The sequence below is a fragment of the Miniopterus schreibersii genome (genome assembly GCF_964146895.1).
Source record: "Miniopterus schreibersii genome assembly, chromosome: 12".
NCBI classification, from domain to species: Eukaryota; Metazoa; Chordata; class Mammalia; order Chiroptera; family Miniopteridae; genus Miniopterus; species Miniopterus schreibersii.
The window spans coordinates 11,912,430-11,927,190 of NC_138112.1; the positions used below are offsets into that span (position 1 = coordinate 11,912,430).

Sequence of the window (14,761 nt, forward strand, 5' to 3'; positions counted from 1 at the left end):
AATAAACATATGGGACTACATCAAACTAAAAAGCTTTTGCACAGCAAAAGAAAACAGCCTCAAAATACAAAGGAACCCCACAGTCTGGGAAAACATATTTGCCAAGGGTGTATCTGATAAGGGGCTAATCTCCAAAGTGTACAAAGAACTCATACTACTCAGCAAGAGGAAGATAAACCACCCAATTAAGAAATGGGCAAAGGACCTGAATAGACATTTCTCCAAAGAAGACATACGGATGGCCAAGAGACACATGAGAAAATGCTCAACATCGCTAATCATCAGAGAGATGCAAATTAAAACCACAATGAGGTATCACCTCACACCTGTAGGAATGTCCATCATCAACAAATCAACAACTTGTGCTGGCGAGGGTGTGGAGAAAGGGGAACCCTAGTGCACTGCTGGTGGGAATGCAGACTGGTGCAGCCACTGTGGAAAACAGTATGGAGGTTCCTCAAAAGATTAAAAATGGAGCTGCCTTTTGACCCAGTGATCCCACTCCTAGGAATGTAACCTAAGAATCCTGAAACACTAATCAGAAAGAATATATGCACCCCTATGTTCATAGCAGCACAATGTACAATAGCTAAGATCTGGAAACAGCCCAAGTGCCCATCAGTAGATGAGTGGATAAGAAAGCTGTGGGACATTTACACCATGGAATACGACACAGCTATAAAGAAGAAGAATCTCATACCCTTTAGGACAGTATGGATGGACCTGGAGAGTATTATGCTAAGTGAAATAAGCCAGGCAGAGAAAGACAAACATCACATGATCTCGCTTATATGTGGAATCTAAAGAACTTAATAAACTGATGAACAGAATAGATTCAATGACATGGAAGCATAGATGAGACTGATGAATGTCAGAGGAATGGAGGAGGGCGGGTGGGTGGAGGGGGAGAGAGTAACCGAAGAATTTATATGCATATATGCACAACCCAAGGACATGGACAATGGTGGGGAGAGGGACTGGGGAGGGGGAAGGGACAGGGTGGAACGGGTCATTGGGGAGAAAAAGGGATATCTGTAATATTTTAAACAAAAATAAAATTAAGAAAATTTTAAGAAAATAAAAAAATAAAAATTAATCAGGCTCTAGACTTTGAGTTCTTTTTTTTAAATCCTTACCCAAGGATATTTTTTCCATTGTTTTTTTCAGAGGGAGTGAAAGGGAGAGAGAAATATTGATGTGAGAGAGATGCATCAATTGGCTGCCTCCTGCACACACCCAAACCCTGGCAGGGGTTTCAAGCCTGCAACCGAGGTACGTGCCCTTGGCCACAATCGAACCTGGGACCCTTTAGTCCGCGGACCGATGCTCTAACCGCTGAGCCAAACCAGCTAGGGCTAGACTTTGTGTTCTTAACCATTACACTGAACAGCCTCAGTGGAGGTGATTCGAGTACTTATTAGTACACAAAGATATATGTACAGGGATACTCACTGCAGCTTTATTTAAAATAGTGAAGAGCTACCTTGGCTGCTGTGGCTCACTGTCCTGTGCGCCAAAAGGCTGTGGATACAATTCCTAGTCAGGGTGCATACCCAGTCTGCCGGCTTGATACCTCGTCAGGGCGCGTACAGGAGGCCACGGATCGATATTTCTGTCATACTGATGTTTCTCTCTCCCTCTCCCTTCCTCTCTCTCTAAAATCAATAAAAACATATTAAAATAAATAAATTAAATAAAATAGTGAAGACCTGGAGACAGGCCAGATGTTCATTCAATAATGACCCGTAAAATACATTATAGTTGTTCAGTTCAATAGAATACTATCTTACGTGCTGATACAGAAAGCTCTCCAAGACATTAAGTGGGGCACAGAGTTTAAGCAACTTGCCCAAAGTTTTCTGCTCTTAAATGTCAGAATACACAAGTGGTAAATAAGTCAGAGACTCAGAGAGGGGTGAGAAGAAAGAAGACTTATTTTTCATTATATACTTTTCTCTACCATCAGTTTTTAGCATGTGCACATATAACTTGCAAAGTCTGTGATACATTAGCTCAGATATCACTCTTTTTTTTCTCTTTGGCTTGCCTTACAATTGGGAACAAAGAAGAGGAAGAGTGTCATCAAGGGTACACATGATCGTGGTTCTGGTATGTGTAAAAAAGAATTTGCAAACAGCTCAACTGACTTTTACCCTGGCGTGTTATGCCCCGATGGGCTGGGATGCACTAGAGAGGGACAGAGACATCCTTTTTCTAATTCCAACCTCTAACTTTGTGTCTTTGGTCATCTCACTTTCCTCAACTGGAAAATGAAGGGCTTAGATCTAATGAAGTCTTACTTCTATGGGTCTAGGTCTAGTCTCCTAACACCACAGCATATACTGCTTCCGCCTGCTTGATCTCAGGTAAAGACAAGATCTAAATCAGCAAGGCCAACTGAAAGCCTGCACAATTTAACAACTGAACCTGGGCACACGGGAACTGCAAATCAGTCATCAGTTCTGGACTCAGTCAACTACTGGATTCCCAGGGTCAGCGCCTTATTCTCATGTATGATGAAAACCCTTACTCTGGTAAATACAAATTCTATGATGTTTGAAATTACCAAGTATCTCAGAGACTCTAAGGTTCATTCAAAGACTAAAATATCTTGGCTGAAAACTGCTTTTTAACACAAGACACTTAGCTATCATTTTGACCTCTATTTCAAAGGGAATTAGCACATCAGACGTTCATGAGTGTCTCAAACAACAAAGCATTGTACTTAGGAGCCTAAAGCATGAATGCGCTTAGATTTTTTGTGTCTTTTAGCACTGCATATTATTCTAATTATAAAATATAAAAGAAGGTGCTTCTTACCTGATGTCCACACATAAGATTCTGAGAGGCCATCATGATGGCTTTCATTCCTGAGGCACAAACTTTGTTTATAGTAGTGCATGGAGTAGAAATAGGTAAGCCTAAAACCAATAAAGACAAGTCATATTTTGAAAAACAAGGCTACTCTTCAAACACAACTGTAGAGCTAAAATTAATAAAATAAAATATATTAAACTATAATCTGCAACATTACTTCTGCCAATACAAGTCTAGAAATGTTATATTATACATTTAACATTTTATTTAAGCTGAAATGACCTCCAATTTGCCATGTCAAACATTTTAAGTGTGAAAGCAAAAATGTATTCCTAGTACCTGCACCCAGCACTGCTTGCCGCGTAGGGGCTTGTCCTTCACCTCCTTGGAGAACATTACCCATGTACGCTTCTTTCACTTCTTCTTTTGGTATCCCTTTTTTAAAAAATCAAAAAGGCATTTCCATATTTTATTCACTTTAATAATTAGTGATTACCTAGTAAGGTACATGACATTACATAGCAGGAATGGTTTCTCTTTCTTGTCAGTTTTTGAGTTTCATTCCTAACTCTACAGTACAAAGACTTCTCTACAAGGAAAATCAGAAATACAGGCATTAAGTCCTTTCTAAGTGTTACATATACAGTATGTGCAAAATAAATATTTGTTCCATTGAATCACTGCCCCTTTAACACAAAAAGCAAAGCAACTACTGACCGGCCTTTTCAATGGCTCCCTGAATTGCAATGGAACCCAGCTTAGGGGCTGGCAGAGAGGAAAGGCTGCCTAGAAAGGATCCAATGGGTGTTCTTGTAGCACTTGCTATAACCACTTCCTGGTAAGACAGAAGATGATAATTATTATTATATTTAAATATTTTACCCAAGTGATCTTTTATTAAATACGCATAATTCATAGATTCTATTATCTAAGAAACAGACTTCTTATGAGTGACTAATGACTCATCAAAGACTGAAATAATCTCAATATTTGAACAGAAGTAAAACTAATCCGTTTAATGCTGTTACTTAATGATTTTAGACCTAATAGAAAATCTAAGACAAACCTACTCTAAAACAGACATTGATCCTTTTCAGTTCTCCATAGGAGGTTTGAAACCAGAAGCTTGAATTTCAATTCTACTCCTCAGTCAGAATTTAAGAAATGATAACTTTATCCTTGTTAACTGCACACACAATAAACAACCTTCACCAAAGGGCTTCTTTACTGAAGAGAACTCTGAGCTAGAAATCAATGCCTGTATGCTAGGCTAGATAGGGCCACGCCACAACTGGGACAAAGCCAGAGCATAATTTCTTAAATGATTAATAAGATAATATGAAATTTAAGAAAAAGTAGACAAAAACTCTTAAATAATTATAAAACACTATTGTAACAATTCTCTTCTTACACTTGCCTTCCACATTCCCATTTGAAATTCATAAATAAATAAGAGAACTATTCCCCAGATTTTGGTAGAAGGCTATTACTAAGTCATTTTAGGGACCCATCAGGTGATGGTCCTTCCTGTCTAAGACCCAGTCTGGTTCAGTCCCTTTCTTCTAGTATCTTTCAAGTGGCCTCTGCTATGTGTCACATACAATATAAGGAGGGTTCCTGAGAGTAAGGGAAGAATACTGCCCAGTTTTCAAGAGAAGGATGGTGGTTTTAGAGTAGGTGAAGAGGAAGCAGTAGAAATTATGCAGGGCACTAGATTACAAATTTTTTATGGTAAGTTGGGAGTTAGTATTTCAACAATTAGCTATTTCTAACCATTGCATCATCCCAAGCTAACTCCCCATATACACAAATCATAAAAATATACATTGTTATTAACTACATTTCTTTTAAATTCTTTCATTTTAAAGCATAATTTAAATTTACACTTACATTCAAAGTGGGTTTTGATGCATAACTTCGCTCCACATATCTCATTTCCTATAATATAAATATTTACAATGTTATGATGTGAAAAATACTAATACGTCATTTTATACTTCTTGATGAGGTTATGGTGATTTCTCTACTTCTTTATACTTTTATTTCCAAATTTTCTAGTTAGCATATATCAGTGTTACATTGAGAAAAAATTACTACTTTGTAATATACTCTTCTGATTAACTGTTCATTGGAACTATATATTTATCTTAAAATTGCTAATATAGTTTTAAGTTAAATCTTTAAGTTCTAAATTAAGTAATTCTAAAGTACTAAAAGAAAATATCCTAGGATCACCATTACCCAGAGAGCAAAACAAACCCCCCCACCCCCAAGCAGTGCAGCTGTACTGAATGATGACAGTCATGGAGGTCAGTTGTGGGATTTCACAGAGCTAAAAAAATCTTGTGATTCTGTGACATCTACTGGAAAACAGTAAAGACGTCTTCATAGAAAGCTGCTGGAGAAGGGCCAGTAGTACATAGATGCCTAGACAGAGAAGACCAGCAAATACCATGAATAACCACAGTAGTGAGGCAGCTCAGAAAGAAAATGAAAAATCTCCAGAAAGCAAGCTGGAACACATGAAAATATGTGATATAAAAGACAGAGAACTCAAGACAGCAGTTCTCAAAATACTCACTGAGATGCAAGAAAATACTGTCAGGCAATTTAATACACTCAGAAAACAAATTAATGAACAAAACCAGTATCAAAGAGATTGAAATTTTGAAAAGAGAACCAAAGAGAAATCCTGGAAATGAAGCATTCAATTAAGGAGATTAGGAGTGAACTACTGAGCACAGGAAACAGAGCCAACCAAATGGAGGAAAAAATTAGTGATATCAAAGATAGGAATCTAGAAATGATGCAGAGGAAGGAGACAGACCTGAGCATAAAAAATAAAAAAAAATTTTTTTTTAAATGAAAGAGCTATCTGACTCCATCAGAAAAAGCAATATAAGAATAGGCACACCAAAAGAAGAATAGAGGAAGAAGGGAAGGAATGCCTAGTCAAACAAATAGTAGATGAGAACTTCCCAAACCTATGGAAAGAACCAGACCCTCGAATCCAAGAAGCAAAGAGAACACCTAGTTACCTTACTCCAAAGAGGCCCTCTCCAAGGCACATAGTATAAAACTGTCAAAAATTAATGACAAAGAAAAAATTCTCAAAGGCAGCCAGGGAAAAAAAGGAAGTGACCTACAAAGGAAAACCTATCAGGTTATATTTGTAAAACTGAAAGCCATGTCATTAGAATAGCAAGGTTTGTGTTTTCACTCTCCTGAGCTTCACAAGTCCACCCAAGTGATCTTGTACATAACTGGCCCAGGCCAGTACACGTCTGTATTCAGTAGGCAAGGCCCAAGTGCATCTGCTTAATGGATGTACTACTCAGTATCAGATGTGCAAAAACAAGCGCACCCTTAACATGTCATATAATTTGGGCTGGGGCTCATACAACCTACTTATCATGAAGGATTCTAACATATTATCTGGATCCAATTTTGAATTAAAAGTTCCTACTTGTAGTAAACATGCCAGTCATTGCTCTCTAACTCAAAGGGACTGTAAGGGACAGCCCCAGGCATGTACGCTATAACTCCCATCCTCCTCCCACTGGCCGGAGCAGACAGGACCAAGAATGGACAGGACTTTGACCCATGCTGGCACCCTGAGAGACTGGGTCAACTACATGATGATGGGGACTTGAAATGGAAGGTCACAAGGGGCTGGAGCTAGACAGCACCATGGCAAGCAAATGCCATGTAAAAGCAGAGGTTACAGCAAAGAGAAAAGTCATGATAAGCAGAGAAGCAAAGAAAGGGGAACACGCCTACTCAGAGAAAAGGAGGAAAATGGCCATGGCTCAGGACAAGAGACAAAGGAAGATTCTCTGCTTAGTGATCTTCTAGTTAGGTTTTCAGCAAGGCCAGCTGCACTTGACTTCCTATCCTTGGATGTCCAGAGCTTGCCTGTTGTATATCTTCAAAAGTGCCCCTTTTGGAAGAGGATGTTGTTCCTTGCAATCAAAGAGCCTTTTAAGCCACTTCGACTCTTCTTTAAAGGTTCTGGTGCCGTTTAATTAGAAGTTTCCTGGTCTCTCCACTGTGCCCTGGATCCCATCTCCAGTTGCTTTTTCACAGATGCCGCATCTTCAGTATCCCTCCCCTCTCCCCTACATCACTCACCCCCTTTAGTCCTGGGTCATTCCATAAGCTTACAACAGGCTCTGGTTCCTCCCACCTGAAAAACAGATTTCCCTGAAGCCACATTCCCACTGAGCTGTCCCCTCATTTCTTAGCTCCCTTGTACAATATAAGTTCAACAAGTTACCTACAATTTCTGTTTCCCTGACCTTGCCTCCTGTTCACTGCTCAGCTGACTCCAATCTGGCTTTTATCTATACTATTGTTGGCTCTGAGCGAGGTACAGCACAATCCAATAAACTCTGTAATCACCCCTTGGCAACACTGGACTCGCTTTTCTTCCGGGGCTTACCTTGGTTTTTCAAATACCCTTCAGGGGTTGCTGTGAGAGTGAACTGAGGTGCCAAGTGTAACCATTATGCAAACCCTCCCTTTCCTCCGCTTCTAGCTTCACAAATCCCGAGGCTCCCCCCATACTTCCCTAGTTATTTTTCTGTCTCCTTTGCTGTCTCGTCCTCCCCCTCCCAACCTCTAAGTGCTAGAATGTCCCAGGGCTTTGTTCTAGGTCCCTTTTAACTTCCAACTTCACTGTCTCCTTAATCATATCTAGTCCCATGGCTTTAACAGCATTTACGTCGTCATTATTTCCAAATTCCTGTCTCCAGCCTCGACCTCTCAATGGACCTCCAGATTCATATATCCAAGTGCCAACCTAATCACTCCAATTTAATGACCAAATCATGGCTCTCAATTTCCACCCCTGGGCTCAGACACTAGTCTCTTCCCAGTATTTCCCCACTCAGGACATTGCATCACAATTTACCCCGGTGCTCAAGCCAAAATCTTAGGACTCACCCTTCACCTCCTTAAAACCCAGGTACTCTATCACAGGTACTATCAATACTGTGTCCAAAATACACCTAAATTTTCCACTTTGCTTCATTCCACTACTGCTGTCTAGTTCCTGACCCCTCCTCCTGCTACCCTAATGGCCTTCTACCTAATTTCCTGCTTCCCAACTTCCCTTCCAGTTCATCCAGTTTTTAAAATGTAAATTGGATCACATTACTCCCTTGATTAAAATCCTTTGATGGCTTTCCATGGCCCTTGAAATAATACCCAAACTCTTCCCTTTATCCTACCAGGATTTGCATGATCAGGCTCCTGATTTTCTTTCGAAACTCATGTCCCTCTGGCCATGTGCCAGCCACAGCAGCGTCCTCATTGCTCTGAACCGGTTCCCACCTCCAGATCTTGGCAGCGTGCCTCTACCAGTAAGTCTTTCCCCAGTTCTTCCAGGCTGGTTCACTTTCAGCCCAAAAGACACATCCACCCCCAGAGTGGTTCCCTAGCTACTCAGAGTTGGCCTCCCTATTTCAACATGTTTACTTTCCTCAAAGTACCTCTCACGCTGTGTAAATACGGGGCTCTCATCTTTACTCCTTTTCTCTCTCAACCTAGTGCGAGCTTCCGGAGAGCAGGGCTGTCCCTCATCCATGGATACCGCGCTGTCACTGGGCACTGTGGCTCATACCCACTGAATACCTAAGGAATGAGTGACAAAATTATAGCACAATCATCTTTCAAGAACAACGCAGCTGTACCGTCCACTGTGGAGGTCTCAGCTCACCATGCAAGGCAGAGGTAAGGACTCCCATCCCAGCTGCCACAGCACCCTGTGTGCACTCTAATTTTTCCCAGAATACATCATTTTGTAACCCTCAGTTGCCCCCACAAGACTATGAGTTCCAAGAAGAGGTTGATTTTATTTCCTATCCTAGTGATGGCAGGAGATGCTATACAAATATTTGAACGATGTCTGATCTGATGCTCACTAGCAAGTCAAAATCATTTCAGGCAGGGTAAATACATTAGGAAGCCACAGAATGGGGTGATGGGCTAGCATGAGGGCCTATTTTACATGGGAGGGTGAAAAAGGGCTCTCTGGAGATGTCACTAGAGCCGAGAAATGACTATTAAAGAGTCAGCCTTGGGAAGATCTAGGGAGAGAGCATTGGCGGCACAGGCAAGAACTAGGGCAAAGGCCTCGGGTGAAGAGCAAGCCTGGCACATGTTCAGTGGACAGCAGAGTCGTGCGGCAGGACCCACACACTCAGGAATGCAACCAGAGCTGGGATCAGCCTAGAGTAGTTAGCAAGGACCCAAAAGGCCATGAGGAGGGGGCTGGATTCTGGTCTGTGCAATGAGAAGCCACCAAAGGCAGTTCTGTTGTAAGATCACTCTGGCCACAGTGTAGAGAACTGACTGTGGAGGGGCAGGAGTCGAAAATGGAGGTGCCCAGGCAAGAGCTCAAGTGGCTTGTGCCAGGGAGGTTACAAGGGGGCGGAACACAAACCGATGGATTTGGAATATGTTTTAGACCAACGATCTTCAACTTTTTTCATCTCACGGTACACATAAACTATTTACTAAAATCCTGCAGCACAACTAAAATATATATTTTGTGACAATATGACAAAAAAATTGGTATGACTTTGTTTCATTCACACTGTACAGCTATTGTTGTGATGGCTGTTGCCATTTTTTTATTTGACAATCTAAGGGAAAAGAGGCCAGTGCCCTGACTAAATAGCCAGGTATTACGTGTTTTAAAAATTCTTGCAGCACACTGGTTGAAAAGAGCTGTTTTTGAGGGAGAACCAGCCAGTGGGTACTATTATTCTTATTTCACAAGTAAGGAAACTGAAAGTACAGGCAGGTCAAGCTCCATTCCACAAAATGACCCTGAATATTGAAAATCCTGTGAAAGCCAACAGATTCCCATGGTAAGTCAATGACCCCTTAATTCAGGTAACCTAAAAGGCACACCTCCTTTATCGTGCCTCACTTTATTGTGCTTCACAGATATTGTTTTTTTGACAAGTTGCAGACAAGACCCTCCATCAACAAAAACATTACAACTCACTTTACTGTGGTGGTTTGGAACCAAACCTGCAATATCTCCTAGGTAGGCCTATACAACTAAGTCCTAGGGTTCAGTAAAATGAATACATAAGTCATGTGCTATAACACCTACAGCTTCAATTTTCTCATCAGCAATATTTGTGTTTAACTGTAAACTCTTAAAACTACAAGGTTCTACTCTTGAAGGATGGTGGTGGACTGAGTAGATGTTACACTGACACTCTCCCAGGACCAAACTGGAATTACAACTAAAATATAGAAAAAACAGCCTGAATAATCAACTGCAACCAAAGACGAGCTGGACATATCCTCACAACCAAGGAGGAAAAGTGGAGACCACGTAGACTGGCAGGAAGTGCGGAGGCCCAAGAGGGCTGTCTGGGCTTCCATAGGCAGAAGCTGAAGGTCCAGAGGGATATCTCAACTGCGGGGGGGTTCCCACTGAGGACTTTGGGGCCTAACCACAGGCTGGGCTTCCCAGCCAAGAGCACCAGAACTGAGAAAGGTGCCCACATAACATCTGGCTGTGAAAAGTATCCAGGTTTCTGTCTGCCAGGGAGAGACAGCTGGAAATGCAGGCACCCTCTAAAGAGCAAACACACAAAGTTTCGTGTGCAGCCACTCACCTTGGGCTCCAGCAGAGGGAGGGCAGAGTGGACTAGAGCTGTGTGAGGAGAATATAGGATTGTGGGCTGTGGAGATAGAGCCCAGAGGGCACCACTCTGGATTCCTGTGCCAGTCATTCTCCCATACTCCAGAGGCAGCTATTTACCTTCCAAGCAGCTTTTACCTGAGGAGGAAGCAATTGCCCCACACACACACTCGAAAACCTCTTCCCCTACCCTAAGGAGTTTCTAAAGCCTGAGGCTGGTTAAGAGACTGATAATAATCAGCCGCCCTATTCTGTGGAGTTTCTACAATCTGAGGCTCATTAAGAGAATGAGATTAATCAGCCTGCAGGCAGAGGCAGATCTCAGAGTGCTTTGAGTCTTTGCCTAATATGCTTCTGGACCTGGGCCTTGGAAAAGCAGACTTTGGGGTACATGTTGGTCCTGTCCAACCACACCTGGCCCCAGCAGAGGAGACCTCAAGCTGAGGGTTGTTGATAGCTCCAAATAGGGTACTCAGGGCCAGTCACAAACTGCATCTGACATTGGCCTCCACCAAAGACCCTCCAAAAAGACTGAGAGTCCTAGCAGATCTACTTGATACATAGAAACAAACCCAAACAAGCAGCCAAAATGGGGAGACAAAAGAAGAAGCCACAATTGAAAGAACAAGAGAAGTCTTCAGAAAAAAGAGCTAAATGAAATGGAGACAAGCAATCTCTCAGACTGAATGGGTACCAACAAGATCAAGAAAGAAATCAAAAACTTCCTGGAAACAAATGAAAGTGAACACACAACACCCAAAATCTATGGAACACAGCAAAAGCAGTTGTAAGAGGGAAATTCACAGCACTACGGGCCTACCTCAAAAAGTAAGAAAAACTTTTAGTAAACTATCTAACCCTACAACTTAAAAAATTAGAAAGCTCCCCTGTGAAGCCGTTCAGACCGGGGCTTTGGTTTGCTGGGAGTTTTTTTTTAATTACTGCTTCGATTTCATCAGTTGTTATTGGCCTATTCAGGTTTTCTAATTCTTCCTGATTCAGTTTTACATAACCTCACTCATATGTGAAATCTAATTTTAAAAAAACAGACTGAGGAACAAAACAGATCCAGAGACACAGAAGCATGGAACAGACTGATGAATCAAAGTGGGAAGACGGTGGTAGGGAGTGGGTGGGGAGAGATTAATCAAAGAACTTATATGCATATATGCATAACCCATGGACACAGACAATAGTTAGTGAAGGCCTGGGAGGGTAGATGTGGGGTGGAGGGCTCAATGGGTAACAAAGGGGGGGATATCTGTAATACTTGCAACAATGAAGATAAATTTTTTAAAATAACAATAATTTAAAAAGGTTCTACTTTTTTTTTTTTAATAGAGTACCTACCTTGTTCACCTAATTCACCTGGTCAACTCTGGTTGAAACGTAGGTTAACCTAATTACATTTTTGTGATTTCCCAAGTCATTCCATGAAACTAACAAATATGCTGATTAAGAACTCATCTTTCTTTTCCATTATCTCAGTCACCCGGGATTAATTTTAGACTCTTCCTTTTCACTTGGCTCCACACCCTCACTCCATATTTGTCAAGTTCTACATTTATTTTTTCGCAGTCTCTTGCATAATGCTCACCTATTGCCAGCACACTACTTCTCAAGTTACTTCACACCTGAAACAAGTTTTCTCCCCACTTCAATCTTCCCTGATTCCCTGATGATGACTATATATATACACATATATTTACGCACACATAAATATATATCTCAAGAGTCCCCACTGACTTGGGTCAAATCCAAGCTCTTCCAACACAGCAGGATTTCAAAGTTTATCACCTCAATCAAACTGGAAAACTCACGCTTCACCAACCACGCCCTGAAGTTCTCTACCTACTCCTTAGGTTTTGCCAGACCCTAAATTTGCAGTTGGAGCTCCTTGCTTTGATAGATGGGACACAAATTCTTTTCAGGGCTGTCGCTCCTGTGTGCCCTAAGCACAAGAACCAGAGGAGAAACACGTCCCGGGGCACCTTCAGTATGTAAGCTTTGGGCATTATCAAGGACAACCGGATTCAGCCAACCGCAGACGGGGGGGAAAAAAAAAATCTGGCAGAAATGTTACATTGTTGCTGACGTGTACTAGTTAGTTAAGGCTAAAACCTGTACTAAACATTTACAGACCTTTCCCCCCTAAACGATACAGTATAACAACTGTTTACATAAGTAATCCAGAGAAGACAAAGCACAAGGAGGGGGTTGCAGTTATATGGAAACTCTACGCCATTTTCCATAAGGGACTTGAGAATCAGGGATCCTGGAACCAGTCCCCCGGGGCCACCAAGGGACAAGTGTATCATCTGCTTCGTGTATTATGAGTAGTCACTTATTTCCCCTGAGAAGCTTGAGGTTACCCAGAGCAGGTGCATCTTTTTATGATCACATAGCTCCTCACTCCTGGCAAGCCCAGTGATTACCTACTGCGAGAAAACAAAATCTCTTGACAATAACACTCAGGGACATGTTTCTTTAAAAAGCTCGGAAATGGTTTTCTGAGGCTTGGATACCGCGCGGCGAGGCCAGAGCCGAGCCCCATGCCGCCGCCAGGCTGCCCCTCAGCACGCCCGCCGCGACTTCGGAGGCAGCCCCGGGACGGAGGGCGCTCAGGAGCGGGGCGCGGCCCGCGCGCCGCCGGGGCTGCGGCTCTGGCGCGGGGTCGCGCCCAGGGAGTCCCCTGAGGCCTACGCGCGGGCTCCCGCGGCCCCGGGGCGCAGGCCGCCCCCCGCCGCCCCGCCCCCCGCGGGAAGCGGCCCGCCCGGTCCCGGCCCACGGCCCCCCTCACCTGCATCCGCCTCCGAAGCTGGGGGCCGCGCCCGCGGGCGCCCAGGCGCAGCAGGGCCGCCAGCACAGCCATGGTCGCGGAGAGAGAGCGGAGACGTCAAGGGCACGGGCGGCTGGAGAGCCGGCGCCCCAACGCCGCCCAGCCTCGCCCCGCGCCCTGGCCCCGCGCCCGCAGGCCGCCTGCGCGCCAGGCCTCCTCCAATAGCAGCCCCGGAAGGCGGCGGCCGCGGCGATTGGCCGGCGGCCAGCGGAGGGCGGGGCGCAGCCGACTCCCCCGCCCTCTAGGCCTGTCTGTGGCCCGGCTGGCCAGCCCCGGCGGGGTCTGAGCCCGGAGCAGGGACCCCCCCCTCCCCGCAAACATTGACCAGGCTGTAAATGTAGAGGGACTGCTGTAATTAGAAGTAGGAATAGAGAGAGAAACACAGGCATAGCTAATTAAAATGACAATAGATGAGTATCTGTCAACAATAACCTTGAATGTAAATGGGTTAAATGCCCCAATAAAAAGACACAGGGTGGCTGAATGGGTAAAACATGACCCAAATATATGCTGTCTACCAGAGACCCACCTCAGAACAAAAGACACACAGGATGAGAGTGAAGGGATGGAAAAAAATTTTTCATGCAAATGGAAATAAATTTAAAAAAGCTAAGGTAGCAATACTCATATCAGACAACATAGACTTCAAAATGAAGACCATAACGAGAGACAAGAAAGGTCACTACATAATACTAAACGGATCAATCCAACAAGGGTATATAACCCCGATAAACATATGTGCACCCAATATTGGAGCACCTAAATTTACCAAAAAAAAATCTTCTAGAGGACTAAGGGAAAGATTGACAGCAATACAGTCATACTAAGGGATTTAACACCCCACTGACTTCATTGCACAGAACTTCCAGACAAAAAATGAACACAGAAACAGTGACCCTAAATGACACACTAGATCAGATGGATTTAATTGACATTTACAGAACATTCCACCCCAAAGCTGCAGAATATACATTCTTCTCAAGTGCATACAGGACATTCTCAAAGATAGACCACATGTTAGGACACAAAACAAGTCTCTACAAGTTCAAGAAGATTGAAATCATATCAAGCATCTTCTCCAATCACAGTGGCATGAAATTAGAAATCAACTACAATAAAAACACTAAAAGACATTTAAACACATGGAGGTTGAAAAGCATGTTTTTAAACAATGAATGGGTTACCAAAGAGATCAAGAAAGAAATCAGAAACTTCCTGGAAACAAATGAAAATGAACTCACAACAACTCCAAATCTAAGGGACACAATGAAAGCAGTCCTGAGAGGGAAGTTCATAGCACTACAAGCCTACCTCAAAAAACAAGAAAAACTTCTAATGGACTCTCTAACCCTACAACTTAAAAACTTAGAAAGAGAACAAGAAAAGCCCAGAGTAAGTAGAAGGAAAGAAATACTAAAGATCAGAGCAGAAATAAATGA

The 14,761-nt window shown here is 42.9% G+C and overlaps 1 protein-coding gene across 3 annotated transcripts in view; it reads right to left on the reverse strand.

Annotated features, from left to right (window-relative positions):
- The window catches only part of ACAT1 (acetyl-CoA acetyltransferase 1), a 61,159-nt gene extending 47,677 nt beyond the window's left edge, over positions 1–13,482 (reverse strand). For all 3 annotated transcript variants that reach the window (XR_014000054.1, XM_081154755.1, XM_081154756.1), the window contains exons 1-5: positions 13,284–13,482; positions 4,708–4,755; positions 3,535–3,652; positions 3,157–3,252; positions 2,821–2,921 (exon numbers count right to left, since the gene is read on the reverse strand). Coding sequence is in view for 2 of the 3 variants with exons in the window: in XM_081154755.1 (XP_081010881.1) it covers positions 2,821–2,921; positions 3,157–3,252; positions 3,535–3,652; positions 4,708–4,755; positions 13,284–13,355 (435 nt within the window). In the remaining variant the exon portion in view is untranslated. The remainder of the gene's footprint in view (positions 1–2,820; positions 2,922–3,156; positions 3,253–3,534; positions 3,653–4,707; positions 4,756–13,283) is intronic.
- Between the last annotated feature and the right edge of the window lie 1,279 nt (positions 13,483–14,761).